The 18,947-nt window shown below is 38.4% G+C and overlaps 1 protein-coding gene across 1 annotated transcript in view; it reads left to right on the top strand.

The window, feature by feature from the left end:
• The window catches only part of LOC122810566, a 415,025-nt gene that overhangs the window by 372,666 nt on the left and 23,412 nt on the right, over positions 1-18,947 (top strand). Inside the window, exon 12 of the mRNA XM_044082146.1 lies at positions 15,658-15,969. Coding sequence (XP_043938081.1) covers positions 15,658-15,969 — 312 coding nt within the window. The remainder of the gene's footprint in view (positions 1-15,657; positions 15,970-18,947) is intronic.

Here is an 18,947-nt window from a genome sequence, read left to right as displayed (position 1 = left end):
AGTGCAACAAAACCACTTGGGTTAGGATCCAGAGTCTACTACCCAGGTGGAAGACAGGTTTGAAATGGTGTGGGAATTGTGGTGAGGGAGAGGCAATCAAATGACAGTGAAATATGCCATCAGAATTAGTGACAGACTCATTACAATCAGACTCTAGCCTAATGATATGGCAATATTTATGATCTCAGTATATGCTATATCATAGATGTGATAGTGAGGAAAGACTGCATTCAGACAGCAGTTGCAGGACCTACTTGATAAAGCAGGAAACATTGGAGAAAGCATATGACAAGGTCCCAAGAAAGCTGATTTGAAGTCTCAGAACTATTGGTAGAATTAGTGCAAGCTATATTATAAAGGACCCAATGATTCAAGTACAAACAGAGTTCAGTCTCACACAGTGGTTCCCAGTAGAAGTAGGTGTGTGTCAGGATTCAGCTCTGAGCCTACTCCTGTGGTAATGAAAATGAGTACAGATAAGACAGTTGTAATGGCAGCAAATGGGGGAAAATCAGAGAAAGCTGAGAATTGAGGTAGATGGAAAAATAGTGTAACAGGTTAACATTTTCAGATATCTGGGATGGGTGGTTGAGGAGAAGGGAAGTCTGAAGAGGTCAAAGCTAAAACCAGAGTGTCTAAAGCCAACTGGCACAGAGTGTTGAGTGCAGTATATGACAGAAGAATGCCAAAGAAGCTGAAAAATAAGGTGTACAAAACAGTGGTGCAACCACTACTACTGTATGGTATAGAAACTTGAGCAGTAAAGGCAGAGCAGATGAGGAAACTAGGGTGATGGAGATGAAATGTTTATGACAGGTGGTAGGATGCACATTTTTGGACAGATGAAGACATGAGGGCATAAGGACAGAAACCAAAGAAGCTCCAATTGTAGAAAAGTTCAAAGAGAACAGACTACAGTGGTTCAGGCACATGTGCAAAAAAGCAGAAAGCAATCTGTTGAAGAAGATTTTGGATAGACAGGAAGAAGGCAAGGAAAAGAGGGTGTCCAGCAAAGAGGTGGATGGATTGTGAGACTGAAGACCTGTGACAGACAAGTGTTGAACAAGGTAGAAGAGTGGCATTGAATAGAGAGAGAGATTGTGACATTGAAATGACACCCAGACCCTATGTAGAAAATGATATAAAGGGGCTTGATTATGGTGATGATAGTATAGCTTGTATAGGTCTTAAGATGCATTTTTTTACAATTCACATACAGAAAGGAGAGCTGGGACAGCATGAAAGAGGAGATTATTTTGGATAAATACCCAACTGAAAAAAATGTCTCATTCTAAAAAGTGGAAATGTGTAAAACAGGGAAGCCTAATTCGGGGCACACATCTAATTAGAGAGGATACTGTGCACTTGTCAAGACAAGAGAAGATAATTTTTACAGCAGATATATTGTAATATTTGACTAAGACAAGAGAGTTTTGCAAAGTCAGAAATCTAACAATACACAACCATCAGAGATGCATCAAATCTTAAGACCATTAGTACTAAGTTTTTTTATTGGAAAATTTGTTACATTTCCACAAGATGGATATTGTTATTGTTTGTAAAACAAGGTTAAAGAGTTAAGGACTGGAAAACAGTTTTGTCAGGGTATAAATATTTTTTATTATACTAGACATTCTTACAAAAACGTCAGGTGGAGGGGTTATGATTGGGATTAAAGATTGTTAGGAGGGCTGTGTTTATTACTTATTCAGTGATAACACTAGCACTGAATATTGTATAACTATGACAATAAACACAACCCTGGAATGTATACCAATTGTTGGAATGTACAGACAACCAAAGTCAAATGCTGCTGACCTAGAGGAATTCATAAATTTCTTGTATGAAACAGGACAGGGAAACATAATAGGGGTTGTGGACTTCAATCTAACAGAAATGGATTGGAATAATATTAATTCAACATGATTAGTAAGGAAATTGGTTCCAATGTATGCTCAGGAGCATCAATTGCTTCAGATTGTAAAAAAAAATGAAATGGAACATGCTAGACACTGTTTGTGCTCCTAAGAAAATAAGTTTTACTTCATGTCTAGTTTTACCACAATTAATGTGCAGTAATCATGGGGTTAAGGTTAAATTGTTGCTAGATAATTTTGCCAAGCTTAAATCTAAACCAATGCACAGAAGATTAATAATGAACCATGTGGAAGCAAAACAGTCATGATGTAAAACTAATTGGAGAGATATGCTCTGTAGATAAACTGCAGAAGGAACGTGGCAAGTTTTGACAGAGAAATTGTTGAATGAAAACAAAAACATGTTTAACATCAAGATCTAGGCATACCAGGTCATGAGGATATATTTCCATCAGAACAAGATATCTAATTAAGATGAAAGATAAAAAATATAAGAATTGGAAAAAGAGGTCAAACTATAACTTTGAAAACTGAAATTAATTTGTCTGTCGAACATACTGAACATAGTATGAAACAAGCTCAAGAAAAATTTAAAGACATTTTTATAAAGATATTGATCATAATAGGAATCCATTTTATAGATATACAAGATGTAGGAGGAGTAAAGACATACACAATGATAAATTGTATGTAGATTCTAAAATGTATTCAAACACTAAATAATATAGATATAGTTACAAACATCTTGTGTAAATTGTTCGAGTAACATCCAGGTAACTTAAAATACTGAAATTAAAATTAGTTTACAGTGAAAAAGAACTACACAAACTGTACCCTAACATAGGGCAGGGAGAGACAAAATTTGTGATAATGACCTGAGAACACTTAGTCATGAAAGTACAGTTGTGTAAAATATTACCATAAATCAAAACAAGTGTGCTAGAAAATAAGTCAGAGGGGAAGTAAAAGAATTATAAATGTAAACATAATGGCCACGTAAATAAAATAACATTACACCTATAAAAAGGTCTAACACCCAAGTAAAACAGCACTTTAATCTTTTACACCAAAATACTTTATAATAAATGAATGTTACTCAATAACAGCTCTTTTATAACCACCCATACAGAATTAACTGAATAATTAAGTAATAGAAACTCAATACTTAAAAGAGAATCACCCAAAGTAAACAAGAACACTTAAAGGAGACCACCACCTTTTAAAATCCCCATAACATTTGTTCCAAAAGCACATTTGTGTAAACTTTAGAAATGTAAGAATTATAAAAATGTAAACTATAAAAATGTATATATGTAAATGCATTCTTATAAACAATAATTAAACATTTTTCCAAACATTATAGCTTGTAGCTCTCAATTTAAGAACTGGCACAATGGAAACATTCTCATTTACATCAAGGGGTATGGTTGTATCCAGTTTCAGTGGCCAATATAACTCTTTGTATTTTAGTCTGGTTTCCCCAAGAACCACCCCTAGAATCAGTTTCAACTGTATCTATAAAAACAAACTTAAGAACAGATTGAAGTTTTACTTCAGTGTAATACACCATGAATTCTGTGATTGTAATAAGAGGCAGGTGGCTACAAGAACAAATTTGAAATCTGGGAAATTAAGTGGCTGATGCATTTAAACACAGACAAGTTCCTTAGTATTAATGATGCAGTTAATCTAAATGTTTTTGAATGAGAGAGGTTTGAAAATATTAGAAAATAAATGAAGACATTCACAAAAACACTATGCATTAGAAAATGTAGTATTTTTATGTTTTATACACACTTTTTACTTGATTTTTCATGTATGTATCCTTTCAAGGTATAGTCTTGTGATCATCACGTGATGAGTTTTCTGTACTATGCGAGATTACCTACATGCATTAATTATGAAGTTGTCCTGTGGATGTTTTAAGACTAAAGTACTAAATTCATTTAATTTGGTTAGCAATTGTTTTTTCTTGTTTCTAGTATGTAACAAAAAATATACTGTAAAAATTAATAGATGTAGCAATAATTCTGAAGAAATGTGCATTTTTACATGATTATTCATGAAATTCATTACATTAACTAGCATAGGCTTTCTACCTTTACGTGCCTATTAGCAATTCAGAAACATGAAAGCCACAATGAAGTAAGACCTCATTATTGGCTAATTACTACTGCAACGTGCAAATCTGCAAGTCACAGTAGTAACCTTCTGCTTGTGAGGGTGGTGATATTCACCACCCCACCCCCAGTCTCACACACACACACACACACACACACACACACACACACACACACACACACACACACACACACCAGTACCTTTACCTGTCTTTACCTATCTTCCCGTGGTTCCCTTCACTTCATACATGCAGTAATGGTACTAAAGTATTTTGTAGTAGGCCCTTGTTGTCTAGTGTATTTTTCCTCCTCCCGATCCCTGTTACAACATTGTTGCCAGTACAGCATCAATCCTGGTGTTTAGTGTATCCCCTCATCCTCTGATTCCTTTTATGATGTCTGTGGCATTATAGCACTTCACTTTATACCTGGTGTCTGGTGCCTCCCGCTATCCTTCCCTGATCCCAGTTATGATATCTGTGCCTTAGGGCACTTCATGAAATATTGACTGGTGACGTAGTGCACCCCGCACCCCAATCTCCATAGTAATGTTGGTGCCATCATGGCACAAAGCCTGGCTAAAAGGGCATCAGCCAAGATAAGATAGTGCTGGTAGAAAGAGTTTACATCTCTGGTGGTCTAGTGTACCACCCCCCCCCCCGATCCTTGTTTTGCAGTCAGTGCTGTTATGGCACTTTAAAAAAAACATAAGAACATAAGCCCTTATGTCTAGTGATCCCTTCCACCATGTCCACGTTTAGCAGTTGAGTGGGGATGGTTGTGCTGATCTACATGGCAGAGTGTTTTTCTTGAATCACTTGACCATGTAGATGCCAGCTGTTCTGGGGAGACAGCACATGGCTAATTAATATGCCTTTACCCCAGAATGCTTCATTAGCATTCAGCATGGCTGTGAGTCCAGCCCTTTGCCGTGCTCCATGTCTTTGTGTTGGAGAACCATACTGCACAATGTGAGAGTGCTTGATGAAATCTGAGAAAGGTATTGTGAGGTGGACACCTTTGTGTACAAGTAACAGTACCTTCATGAATTTATTCACTTATTTCAGGTTGACATCATGGCTGAAATTCTCTGTGGTAAGGAGAGTCAGGACAAGGGAGGATGAGGGAGGTGGAGTTAAGAGGTGTTAGTAGTTGAGAGAGACAAGTGATGTGACCTGCTGTATGGCAAGTACAGTTTGAGTGGGCATGGAGGATGTATTTTTTTAATTTATTGGGGTATTGTAGGCCCTTTAGGCTGGTTGGATTCTCATAGTTTAAGACCAAAGATGGAGAAAGAGTGGTTGGTACAGTATAGCATGTTTTGCGTGGGTTAGAGGGGATGTTGTAGTGTGTGTGTCTGTGAGTGATTGCATGCGTGTTTGGCATACAATTGCAGCTAGTAAAAATGAGTTAGGCTGTTGATGTTAAGATGAAAGAGCGAAGTAGCAGGTGTGGTTTGTTCTGCATTGAGTCTTTTGCCTTTTACGAGTGTGAGGCTGTGTGCTTATTGCGAGGGCGAGTTTGTGATAAAGTGAGGTATTTTGCTTTTGATAGTCCATAGTGTGGAGGAGTTTGTTTTAGACACTGTGACTATTATGGGTAGTTCTTATTTGAGTTGGGCCAGAGGTACTCCTCTGCCTATAACTGGCCTTGTCTGGGTTTGATAGGTAGCATGAGATCTTCCTGGCCTAGAAGAGAACTGTGTTAACTTTCATCCTTGATTTCTCAGTATGCATATGGAATGTTAGTGGTCCAGCCACAAGCTCAGCTATTTGAATAAGGAGGTTGCTTCTATTTGCATATCACAAAGGGTAGTGATATTGAGTGACTTTGGGGATTGGTTTTTGGGTAGCAAGTATCATGACTTCAGATGAGAGATTTAATCATTTGTTACCAAGAATTTCACCCACTTCAGAATAGGCCCGGTGTCTTCCAGTAAGAACTTACCAAAAAGTAATTCAAACATATCCAAGATTATTTTGCATACAAACAAACATGTACAATGTTTTCCAGGAGTCTTTACAATAGTGCTGCCACCAGCTAAAGAAAAGACATCATTACTGTTTACCCCTGAATTAAGCTATTTGCATGGTAGCAATGCCTTAAATCAGTCAAAAGACAGTAGTCAGCAGTTGGTGTCACAAGGTCTCAAACATGTCATATTATTATTATCACCACCATCCACAAACATTTTGTTATAGTAATCTTGAGACACCAGCATTACAAAATCTTCCTGGAGCAGCATATGTGAGAAATCTTTTATGTGAATGCCAGTGACATAAAATAATACAAAGCTGCAAGCAAATACAATGCCTGGCTAAAAGAGCATCAGCCAAGATAAGATATGCTTATAAATAATTCCTCTCTTTATCAAGGCATAATTATCAGTATGAATTATCAATATGAATAAATATGTATGTTGAAAATAATTCCGCTAATAATCAAATGTCATGTCAGATGTAAACTAGCATCTATTAGGATAAAGATAGAATGAAAAAGGTCACAGCAGCCTGAAACAAGGGTCACACACTGATGTATTGTAACAGCAGGTAGTGGCTCTTCTATTAGAAGTTGTATAAAACATATATACATTCCTAAACTATATGTGTAAAGAATAAACATGATGTAAAATACATGCTCTGTAAAATGTACATATATGTTACAAACATCAAAGAATAAGAAAATGTATATCATTCTGTTTCATACATTGTCTATAGAATGAATGACAGGAGCAGATGTTGTGCCTTGCATATACGCGCTGCAGATTTTATATGAAGTTTTTATTAAGCTTTTTTATTACTTGTAAGTTGCAAATTTTCATTAATTCTGAATTATTCAACAGTAGTAGTAATGTAAATATTAACTGCAGCTCTAACAATAAATAGTCTTTCTTATTAGAAAGATAAAATGATCAAAAAGTAAGAACATATAATGATAAAACTGAAGCCAGAAATGCTTGCATCTGTACTCTACAAAAATAGTCTGTTGTAACAGCAATTTGAAAATGACCCGATTAGGACACAGTGTATGTCTAAAGAGGCAGGACTGCATGTGTCAAAACAGTATATAAAGTGACGCACTCCCTTGTAATCTTTGTCAGAGACATGAGAAATAAACTGTACAGACCCAACTCAGATGCCTTGCTTGTTTATCATTTTTCTTGTTTTTCTAACTGCCTGTATTTTTCCTAATAGATGCAGTGCTCGTAGATACTTTTATACATTTAAAAATAAAATATTTTACTGGAAATAAATTAAGCACTGCAGTTTGCAAAATCAAATATAAAACCAGCTTGCGTAAAGAAAATACAAGCTAAATGTTTTACTGAAAAATCTCTGATTAGCAGCTTTTCTGGACCTATCACTGACAGTTAACAGTATTCTTTGTTTTCTACCTACCTCTGACTTGTAATCATAAGCAGCAGTTTGGAATTTCTCAGGCACACTAGCAATACCTCTCTGTCCATAGATGCAGCATACTTATACACACATTAGATGTAAAGTAAAACTTACTCAACAGTCTTTCTCTACTTTTAGAGCCCTGGGTGGAATTTTCCCATTTTTCGTCATGTAAAATTATTTTTTCTTGTTTTCATAGACTCATGAGGGGAATGCAAAAAGCTAGTGCCAAAATAAGGTACAGCCTTTCTTAAAAGATGAAAACACTGTAAATGTGTGAACATAAAAAAAAATCAAGATTTAGTTTCAGTTTTGTAAAAGATTTGCTAAATTTCCACTAAAACCAGTCATATACTCAGTACTGTTCCCCTTTTATACTCTATACTAGTTGTGCATTTTGCATGCTGCAAGACTAGCAACAAGCAGTTTTTTGAAAAAAAAAAATGTATTTCCCTTTGCTTAATACAACTTCACACTTCTGCTCTCCCCATACCAAGTGTACCTCATTACAAGGAATGTACCTCATTTGGGGTCTTAAAAAGTTCATGTTCCTCAAAGTTCCTCAATGTTCCACATTGAAAGACTCTGTCACACATTCAGTGTTAGGAATTTTTTTAAGTGAAATCCATGGTAAATAGAAATGAATCATATCAATTCATTAAAAGATCTTTATAAATAAAACCAGCATATTTCAACCATCTTATGGCCTTCCTAGGTGAAGTTGTTAGTAAGCCATTAGTATGTGTTCCACATTTTTGCCCATTTGTTCCACATTATGAGGGGTAGTGCTCCTCATTTTGGAGATGGAAGGTTGAGAGCTATGGATCTCCCTTATTAAACCTGAAACAAGATTTGTTGAGACATTGCCAAAGAATGAAGCTTAGGGGTACAGATGCATTTTACATTACACTATCCTGTCCCCTGTGTTGGCAGTCCATCTGCACTCACACAACTCCAGTCCTGGATTATTATTATAGGACTATAATCCCAAACTCCACTGAAGAAGTTTACTGTTGTGCCCACTAACTCTGTGTGAGGACTTAAAGAGATTATTCTAACTACTGTGAAATTTCTACCATATATGCAGTGCTGAAACCTTTAAAGAGCCCACACTATTCCTATACATTCATCCTCTACAACTGCATATATTTCTTCCCTTAGTTGAACTCTATGACTAAAGTATATTACCATATGTTCGCCACCTCTGAAGATTCTGGCTGAGTTCAGTCTCCAGTTCAAGATTTTAAAAAAGCTACTCTTGCTATAAATTCCTGGCTATAATTAGTACTTGCTAGTACAGTGAGTGTTCTGCCTTTTTGGAAAGACTGCTTACAAGCCATTGCCCACATAATTTTCTCTCTCATATCTGACAGGAGTGTTTCTGGTACTGTAAAGAAGATAGCCTCTCTGCAATAGTTTGCTGTCCTGAGGAATGCCCTCATTTGCTTTTTGGTAACAGGATAGGTCATGCCTGGGTAGCCTTCACTTTGCTGGCTGTGGCTGAATTTGGCCACCACCACCTACATTATGTCTTTCATTCTTAATATGTTTGCCTTATTAGCCAATGCAACTCTTTTACATTGCTCAGCATCTCTATCTGTTGCAGATACTCCTGTTAGAACTCAGTAAAAAGAATATCATTCTTGCAAAGGAAGAGTATAGTCTCTATTTCCCAATAGGATAGGATCTGCTCTCTTTGGAAAAGTGATTGGGGCATTTTTTAATTCCCATATGAACTAATGCAACCTGAAGAGGATAACAAATGTTGACTATCCACTGACTCAAGTTTCCCTCGATCCAAGTGTCGAGCGTACCTGCCAGTACCCTTTAGTTAGTTCAGTGCTCAGTTACTTAGCCCTACCCAGCTGTCCTTAAGCTTCATCCCTCGTGGGCACGAGATATTAAATTCCTTCTGTGTGACTATATGGTTTCTTACAGCCTACACAAAACCTGGTGCATTCATGATTTTTCGTTAGCACCAACACCAATGAGGCAGCTCAGGAACTGCTAGATTATCCCCAAATTAATCATCTCTTACAGTTCACCAAAATACTACTGGTATGGTTTGTTAGATGTCCTGTAAGGAGCCAGTTCAATTGACCACAGGTTTCCTGTGCCCATATGGTGCTCTACTAGCTTCCAAGACCATGGCTTCATAGTGAAAATATCCCCAGAGTCTTGTTGTCCTGCTTGGATTTCCTGAAGCTACATAAGGCATAAGTAGTATGACAGAACCACCCCATTCACTACAGCATCAGTTCGTACCTTCTTCAGAGTGACATACTACAAGCTGCCCTTCTGATTCTTGTTGTAAACCACTGTGTATACACACTGCTAGTGTTTTACTGTCATAGTATGATTTCAGCATATTAACGTGGTAGAGTTTTGTTTCTGCCTTCTACTTAGCAAGAGGACCCTATAAATGACATCACTTGCATTCCTTACAACAATGAAAAGATCTTCCTATGCTCCCTGCAGCTTATTCTGTTGAAAAGCAATAAGCAGTTACTTGTTGTCCAACTGTATATTCTCAAAATCCTGCTGTCCTGTCATATCAAATCTCAAAATCCTGCTGTCCTGTCATATCAAATCTTTTGCTACTGTTGTAGGTTCTGCAGTGTCAACCTCCTGAGCTCCGTAAGCTTATTTTTAAAATTCCATACATATACATCAAAAGACTCATTGTAGAAATTACAATCAACCATATTATCATGAATTAAGCCAAGGGCCTCTAATCCTGTGACAATATAGTAGCTCAAATGATAAGAAACATTGTGGATTCCTGAGGCATTTCCCTGTATGCAAAGGAGAAATGCATTGATTCTTGTCCCACTCCCAGTTATACTAGTCTGTGAATTCTTTCATGAATGGTGTCATCGTAGTTATTTTTGTGGATGGTATGGGGAGGTTTTTAACTGCTTCATCCTGCAGCGCTTCCACAAGCAAGACAACAGGCCTAACAAGAAGTTAGCTCATCTGTCAGTATTTCTCAGAAAATCTTAATCTGCTGAAAATTTTTGACAAAGCATTTGCAATATTTTCTGCCCCAATAGAGAGCAAAGGAATTATTTCAGAACATCTAGTGGCATAGCCTACCACCACCAAGGAATATCTCATACCTGTGATATTTGTGGTACTGAAAGTCCACACAATCTCTATGGCTTCCCTCTGAAATGGTTCCTCAGTAACAGTTACTTGCACCAATGCAGCCTTAGCTTTGTCATTTGTCTTGCCAACCTTTGATACTGCTCACATATATTTTATTATTCTTTCATATTTCTTGTAATATCTAGCTGATAAAAATGTAAACAAACATCTTTTTTGCATGTTTTATGCCCAAATGGACTGAAAGATAATATCACTGGCCATGGTTAGACATGCCTAACAGTAGGCCCTTGGGGCTACCAACTGCTGTATCATCTCTTTCTCTAGTCCTCCTTCAAGAGTCCATTCCCTATAATAGTCCCTTGTCACAGTATATGGACTCCTCCTGCCCTGGGGATCTGGGGCCTCCTTGATAACCTTCATTAAGTATTAAGTTCTTTAAGTATGATCTGACAGTGGCACCTAGTTTTACTGTTTCTTTGTGATCTTTCCCAGTTCCACTTGCACTGGAAGTCCAGTATTTCTTGATGTCACTCATACTCAGGCTTGTTACCATCATGTCTTCCCCTAAAGTAACCACTTCCTGAGAAAACACAGTATTTTGACAGCTGTGGGCTCAGGTTCAGGCTCCTTGATACTTCATAGCCGTTTCTCAGAAATGGGCATATAACTAATGTTTGTTGGAGGTGTGGGCATTGGATGACACCCCCCCCCATTGCCTTTACCATGGGATTATCTCCATGCCTAGCTGCATGTAACTGCATGTACACTAGGTACTGTCTCAAAGTCATTACCTAGAACAGTATGTGTTGGGATATGAAATGCATCCCTTTGGTCTCCTGCTCCTCTTTCCAGTGCTGATTTTTTCTGTGTTCTGTATACTTTTTCCTGTAAGCTTCAGGAGTATGTTTAAAGCATTCAAACTAATCACTTTTGTTTTATCATAATCACAGCAATATGCATCAGTCATCTTAGTTAAGGCAGATCTTGCCTTACACGTACGAATAGGGGAGTTAAAAAACTGACCCTTTGCCTTTAGTTAATTTGGTACTGACTGCACTCACTTGCGTATGTTAAAATAAAACAAAAACATCTCCTCTTTATACCGAGTACAGTTAAAACACTCTGAGCTTTGCATTCTGGTTTCAGTTTTCACCACTACTACAGTCTCAGACATCTCTGTTTTTGCACTACAAGCTGTTTGATTCTCTTAGTTGCTTTGATGAATCAGGTTTATAGCTTTAGCACCATTTTTTTTTTCATTTCAAGCTGCATCTTGCAGTCATCCAGGAACAGACTGATTTGATTTTCTGTATGCTCTGCAACCACAGCTACCAGACTGTTGTTAGACTAAGTAGACTCAGTCTTAGCTGTAACCAAGACAGTTACCTTACCTTTGATCATACTGGTAGGTTAGAGTCCTTCCAGTTTGCATGTTTTGTTTGACATTTTTCATGCTCCACAGAGTTCATTTAGCTGCCATGCTGCAGAATATCCAAGAGGGAATGGCCATGGGTGTATGATGTACAAGAGACATCCCCTTTGGTAGCAGCACCAGCAGAAGACACAGCCAGTAGAGGGGGGAATTAGGTCAGACTTATCCCATTTATATAATTCACTCCTAACTAATCTGTCAAAAATAAAATAAATGCTGTAGAAGGTAGACTGCTGTATATTTACCTTGTGACTTCACATGTCATACACTTTATCCACACTGCTGCAAGCCAATTTATATGTAATAAGTGGGTGCACGATCCCACCATCTGATGGGCAGGAGCTATGGTCTCTCAGGCTACATTATTGTCACAATTTAGCATTTAATACTGACTAAATCTGCACCATTAGTACCAAATATTATACACGGGGTGATTGGCCTTAAGAGTGTATGGTAATGGTGCACTGTAGCCTTGGGCCAATACCTGCCACATGCAATTGAGCTTCAGATCAGCATTCTGATTACAATTGCTACCTCTTCAGGATTTCACATGCCTTAAACTTAGTCCATTGATTTTTACTGCAGTCTTACCAGTAGCAACACCAAGTTGTTCAAGACGATTTTGCTAATAAATACACACACACACACACACACACACACACACACACACACACACACACACACACACACACACACAATTTTCTAGGAGGGGTAAATGATCTCTGCAGTAACACTGCTATCTGTGGTTTTATGGCCATGCTTCCCCAACTGGACCATTCCCTAGCAAACCAAAAACATGAATACTTCTTAGCCTTAGCACAAGTCAGTCCTAGATATTTGTGCATTAGCTATACACAGTCATTCTTCAAAAGGTAGAAGCTAGAAACTGAGATGTCAACAGGTCTGCACACATACCTTTTTACTAATAAATAAGCCAATAACTACAACTACTCTTTACTTGAAATAATTAAGATTAAGCAATGCACCCTTTACTATAAATAAATAAAATTAAGCAATTCACTTGGTAAAAATCAAACATACAATTATCTATAAACTTGCACAAATAAAATAAAATAATTAATGTGATGCATAAGCCAGATAACATATACAAGAACTTTAAACATTATATCTGGATCTATGACTAACAGCAGCTAAACACTTTTCTATCCAGCTCTGTCTGGATTCCAATCAGTGTTTGCACAATTCCTTGGTTACACTTCTGCATGAGCTCTGTCCAGGATGCAGTCCACCTGTGCAATCTTATGAAGCATAGCAGAACTAACAGCATTCCCTGTTTTCAGAGCCTTAGGTGGAATTTCCTGTTTTTCCTTAGTATGAAAAAATGCTTTCCTTCTTTAAAACATGCGTTTGAGAGTGATGGGATTGTCTAACAATCTAGTGTGCTAAAGGACTGCAAATATGTGTACCTTTCAGAAGACAGATTTAGTTTTGGTTTATAAGAATTTTGCTGCATTTCACTAAAAGAAGTCATATAGAAAGTACTTTTCACATGTTTACATTTCATTCATGTTACCCATTTTAGAAGACAGATTTAGTTTTGGTTTATAAGAATTTTGCTGCATTTCACTAAAAGAAGTCATATAGAAAGTACTTTTCACATGTTTACATTTCATTCATGTTACCCATTTTACATGTGCTGTAGGACTTGCAACCATTTTTATAAAACAAAATACATTTGCTTTAGCTTAATATATCTTTTTCACAGTTACTTCTGTGGTGTTATGATAAGCAGGTTAGAGCTCAGAGAAAATTACATTTCTTTTGTAAAACTGGAAACGTTCAATGTTTAGGCATAAAACCTGCTTTCTGCATCAGTATGGTAGTGTACATAAATCAGTATGTAGTGTACATGATTATGGACCAGTTTACAACTGCATGATGTTCTTATTTCCATCTACTATAATAACGTTTTCCATAGCTGGCCGAAGGACTGGATGAACCAAGCCGAGGAGAAAAGGAGTACGTGGATCATGTCAGCTTGTACATCCTGGGGGGGGGGGGGGGGCTGTTTGACCCATAGCAATGCTGACTCACTCAAGAGTGATAGGGTACAACATGCAGTGCAATTGGATAAATGGATGGGGAGCCATAAATTCACTCCTGGGGTATTGCCCATGTCCCTTTTGGACAGAGGTAGTCTGTAAAATGACACAGGGCATCAACACCCAATGACCTACTACCCTGATATTATCCCATCCCATATCTGGGGAATTAAGATGTACTGTCATATTCTGGGTATTATTGGCTGGGCTTGTAAAGGGTCTTAAGCCATTAGCCCAGTAATCAACTATGAACAAGCCAAACAGTAGAGATACGTTGATCATTAGCCAAGGGAGGGTCTAAGCTGTGAGTGTGGTGCACATAGGGCATCCCCTCAGGAAGCAGCACTAGTAAAAGCCACAACCACCATTGAAAGGGTATAGGTAGGTAGGACCTGTTCAAATGTATATGATGGTCCACTATCACTGATTATATCTTACTTTCAAGGACGGCAAATGGGCAAATATGGGTTTTTGATCTGGCTGGGGAATGAATGGACTACAGGGCGCTGGCCTTGATGAGGGAATGAATGGGTCAACTGCATGATGAAAATGGGGCTTGAAGATTGCCACAGTGGGTACTAAACATGTGTTGCATGGTCTTTATTCATCCATTCACTCTCCAATACCCCCCTTATCCAAATCACAGTCATGGGCAAGGAAAGAACCTATCCTGGCACACAGTGTAATAACTAATCCTCTGCAGGACTTCAGTCTAAGCATGCTGCAAATATACACATACTTCCACATGACAAGCACACACATGAGCAATTTGGGGGTTTCTCAGTTCAACTACAGCAAGTCACTGGGATGTGGATGGAAGCCACAGCACCCAGCAAAAATGCGAAAGACATACAGACTCCATACAGTGGACACAGCAATCAAGAACTGAAATGTAGAACCAAGCACTGTAAATCAGCAATACTAACTGCTGCATTACACTGCTGCCTGCATATAGAACCAAGCACTGTAAATCAGCAATACTAACTGCTGCATTACACTGCTGCCTGCATGTAGAACCAAGCACTGTAAATCAGCAATACTAACTGCTGCATTACACTGCTGCCTGCATGTAGAACCAAGCACTGTAAATCAGCAATACTAACTGCTGCATTACACTGCTGCCTGCATGTAGAACCAAGCACTGTAAATCAGCAATACTAACTGCTGCATTACACTGCTGCCTGCATGTAGAACCAAGCACTGTAAATCAGCAATACTAACTGCTGCATTACACTGCTGCCTGCATGTAGAACCAAGCACTGTAAATCAGCAATACTAACTGCTGCTTTACACTGCTGCCTGCATAGTCTTTAATGTTGCAATATCAGGCAAGTTAATGGTTACAGGTTCTTGCTACAAAAAGGCACATTTTAGACCAGTGCTTGTTTAGAAAGATTATACATAGCTTCTTCTAATGTTTTTGAAACAGATTCCATCTGTTGATGCTTGATCAGTTTGTAATCAGTTTTCATGTATTTATGTAGTACTTATTCCAGTCTGCCTGTATGAGCCACAACATGAAGGAAGGAATGAACAGACCTTACTAAGTGATAGAATGCTTTAATGTATAGGCATGTTTCCTTGTAATATAGTTCTATTTTAGTGACTGCATGATATGAGAAAAATAAGTAATTAAAATGTACAACATTTTCCACTTAGGTCAACCTCTCAGTACTGGAAATAATGCAAACCAAGCAAGCCATCCAGTGGTACAGCTAACATCTGTGGAAACTACAAAATACACAACTCAACAAATGACCACGGCTACCAAAAATATCGTAACTACAGGAGAGCACACAAAGTCTACAACAAAAGCAATGACAACTATAATGCACACCATGGAAAGACAGACTGCAAAGGCCACAACACAGGCTGTACAAGTCACTACAGCTGCTGAGATGACCATGCAAAGGAAAACAGGAACAGCACAGCAGACTGAGTCTACTGAGTGGAATAACTCAGTTACCAAAGGTAAGATTAGCAAATCATCCGTATATTTATATCATCAGTGACTCAACAGGTAAACTTGCCTTTGGCACTGGAAAATCAGAAAGCTCTGGGTTCTCTTCACACTCCAGATGATTTGATTTAATTTCAAATTGCTGACACTGCAGTGCAGTAGTAGGGGGCATACCTCTCAACCTGGAAACATCAAAAATCTGGACATGGCCCATGAAAAATAGGTACAAATCTGTACGCTGATTAACATCTAATTTGCATACATAATTATGTAACCCCACCCACTTCAATGGAATTGTGGGATACCAACTTTCGAACACAAACTGAAGAACAGCAACCAAAACATGGCACCAGAGTCCCCCTGCAGCCATTCCAATGTCCCATTACCTGGCTATTTGTAGCTACAGTTTGTGCCGTCTGGGGCTATCAGTTTGCCACCCTCCCCCCCTCACAAAATCATGGTCGAATGGGGCCCCCCCATACACAGCCCTCCCCTGCAGCCATTACAATGTCCCATCACTTGGCTATTTCTCCCCATTTACCATAAACACTAATGTGCATACTGCTTTACTACTATCATGATTTGGATTTTCATTTAAAACTTTTATTTTACATTTTACAGCACCAACACCAATAGAAATCTGCTAAACAAAGCAATGCAGTCTCACAATGAAAACAGACATAGCATTAAAACTTCTCTGCTGTTGAAGCTCACATTCGTTGAAACAGCAGGGAAACCCAAATTCAAAGAAAATGCATCTGACAAGTGGCGGTCTCCCTCTCATCTTAATGCTGAAATTTTCTCTAAAAAGTCCTGAGTATCTCTTATATAAGAAGGAATCTTCTGCACATAAGGGAAAATATATCCGTAAAGAAATATTTCTATATTATGCAGAAAATATTTTCAGGAAGACACTATTGGACAACCCCTTAAATTACCCAAACCTTTATGTACCTTAGGTAAGCAATAAAACATGGCCAAACCACAATTAGAAAGCCAAACTTTTTTCTACATCACTTTTCACAAAATAACATAACCTACACCCCTTGTCAAGTAACTGCTGACATTCCAAAAACACCTCTTTATAACATCCCCATATTATTTTTCTCATTGTCATTATTCAAGTGTTTGTAACATATGTTTGCATATTGGTCATAATTCATAATAACAATCTTATTACCTTTATCAGTGGGTTTTACCACTAAATTGGAATTTTTACTCACACCAGGAAGGGCCTGCCATTGGTTCTTAGTCAAATTCTAACATTGTACTAGCAATCAGCCTTTCAAAAGAAAAACCCAGAGCAGCTGAGAAATGTTGTACTGTAGCGTTAGTGAACACACACACACACACACACACACACACACACACACACACACACACACACACACACACACCTTTGTTTCTTACCTAATTAAGTTCAAACTCACACTATGGCCCACACTTATCAATGCAGAATGGGCTCGCACAAGTAGGACTCAAATGATCTGGTGCCACAGAAAGAAAGCCAGACTAAACACAGTCACAAAAGCATAGGAGATCATTCGCATTACAGCCCTGCATGGGTTTGACTAGCACAGAAGTCAAAACTTCCTGAGTTGCATTTTGCAAATTCCAACACTGTACAAATTCAAGTACGGGATCTATAATAGAGAGAAAGCATAAAGGTAAATATTACCATTTTGAAAGTGCAACCAAGCAAGTGAAAGCTGTGTTGCACACTGTACATACCTCTCACCTGCATGTTCTGTACAACCAGTGCAAGCACATGCATGCACAATTAGCAACACCCAGACTTAGCAATGGAATGCTTGGTGACAGCCAATTGAAGCAATGACAGTAATGCAGGCTGCCAACACCATGTGTTCTATATGCCAAAAGCAGGGCACAGACATAATTTGCCAAGTACATGATGAAGAAGAAACTCACAGGGAAATGGGAAAGACAAGAAGCAGCATCTTTCCCAAACATGACCTCATCAGCATCTTGTGTTGCAGAACCTGCCTATACCTGCTCTGCTGAGAGGGACACTACTATAGTACATTAGTCAGAAATGTTAATGCTGCAAGACATGCTCATCCCTCTCTTCTCTGGCATGGTCTACACTGACAGTCATTCAACTAGAGCTCCTACTCAATTAATAAAACTGTACACTCTGGGATTAAAAGATATTTCTGTTCAGCGATAGCTGTCTAAGAATGCACCCTACCACCCTTAGCTGATAAGCTATTGCAGTGTTGCTTTACTCTACAGAGCTCACCAAATACCAGTGCTATCAAGTCTCAACATGTAAATAAACTAGCAATTATGCTTATTTATCAATGAAAATGACCAAATGCTTATTAGGCATTGAAACACCAAACTTCAACAAAGCTTTTCAAACACAGTGTGAGCTATAAACACCAAGCTTTATACGGGACACAATTCAAACGCTTTTCAAACACAGAATCCGTTATAAACACTAACTTTAATTAACAACCTGTATGACTATGCCATCGCACAAAATGCAATTTACGATAACAGTTGCATAACATACCACATCAATCCTGTTCCTCTGTGTGTTAAACTTACCAACTAAATTACTAGATGTGCTTCTCTGGATGCTCAGGAGATGATGCCCGCTTGCGTTTACCAGAACAGAACAGTTTAGTATACTCCAAAGGCAGGTCCAGCCGAGAAACAGCTCCCGATTCCTCCGGCAAAGGGCCATCTCTCTATCATACCGCCAGTGCCATTAGGGTTGCTTGCTGCTGTATTCTCGCTCACAGCCAGCCGGAAATAATGACGTGAGCTCTTGAGCTCAATTCCGACTGGCTGGTAGCCCTGACGGCACTGACGTCATCACGCACGTGATGACGTCAGCTCCGACAGCGCGATTTTTAAAAAAAAAAAAATGAAGCAAAAAAATCGGAAATGAAGGGGTGCCAATCGGGAATCGTGGCACCCCTTCATTTGGACCCCAAAACTCTGTAAATACCGAGTAATTCGG

The sequence above is a fragment of the Protopterus annectens genome, chromosome 9.part0 (assembly GCF_019279795.1).
Source record: "Protopterus annectens isolate FY-2018-M chromosome 9.part0, PAN1.0, whole genome shotgun sequence".
Lineage (NCBI taxonomy): Eukaryota > Metazoa > Chordata > Ceratodontiformes > Protopteridae > Protopterus > Protopterus annectens.
Note: the sequence above shows the minus strand (reverse complement) of the source record. Positions and strands in the feature narration are given on the sequence as shown.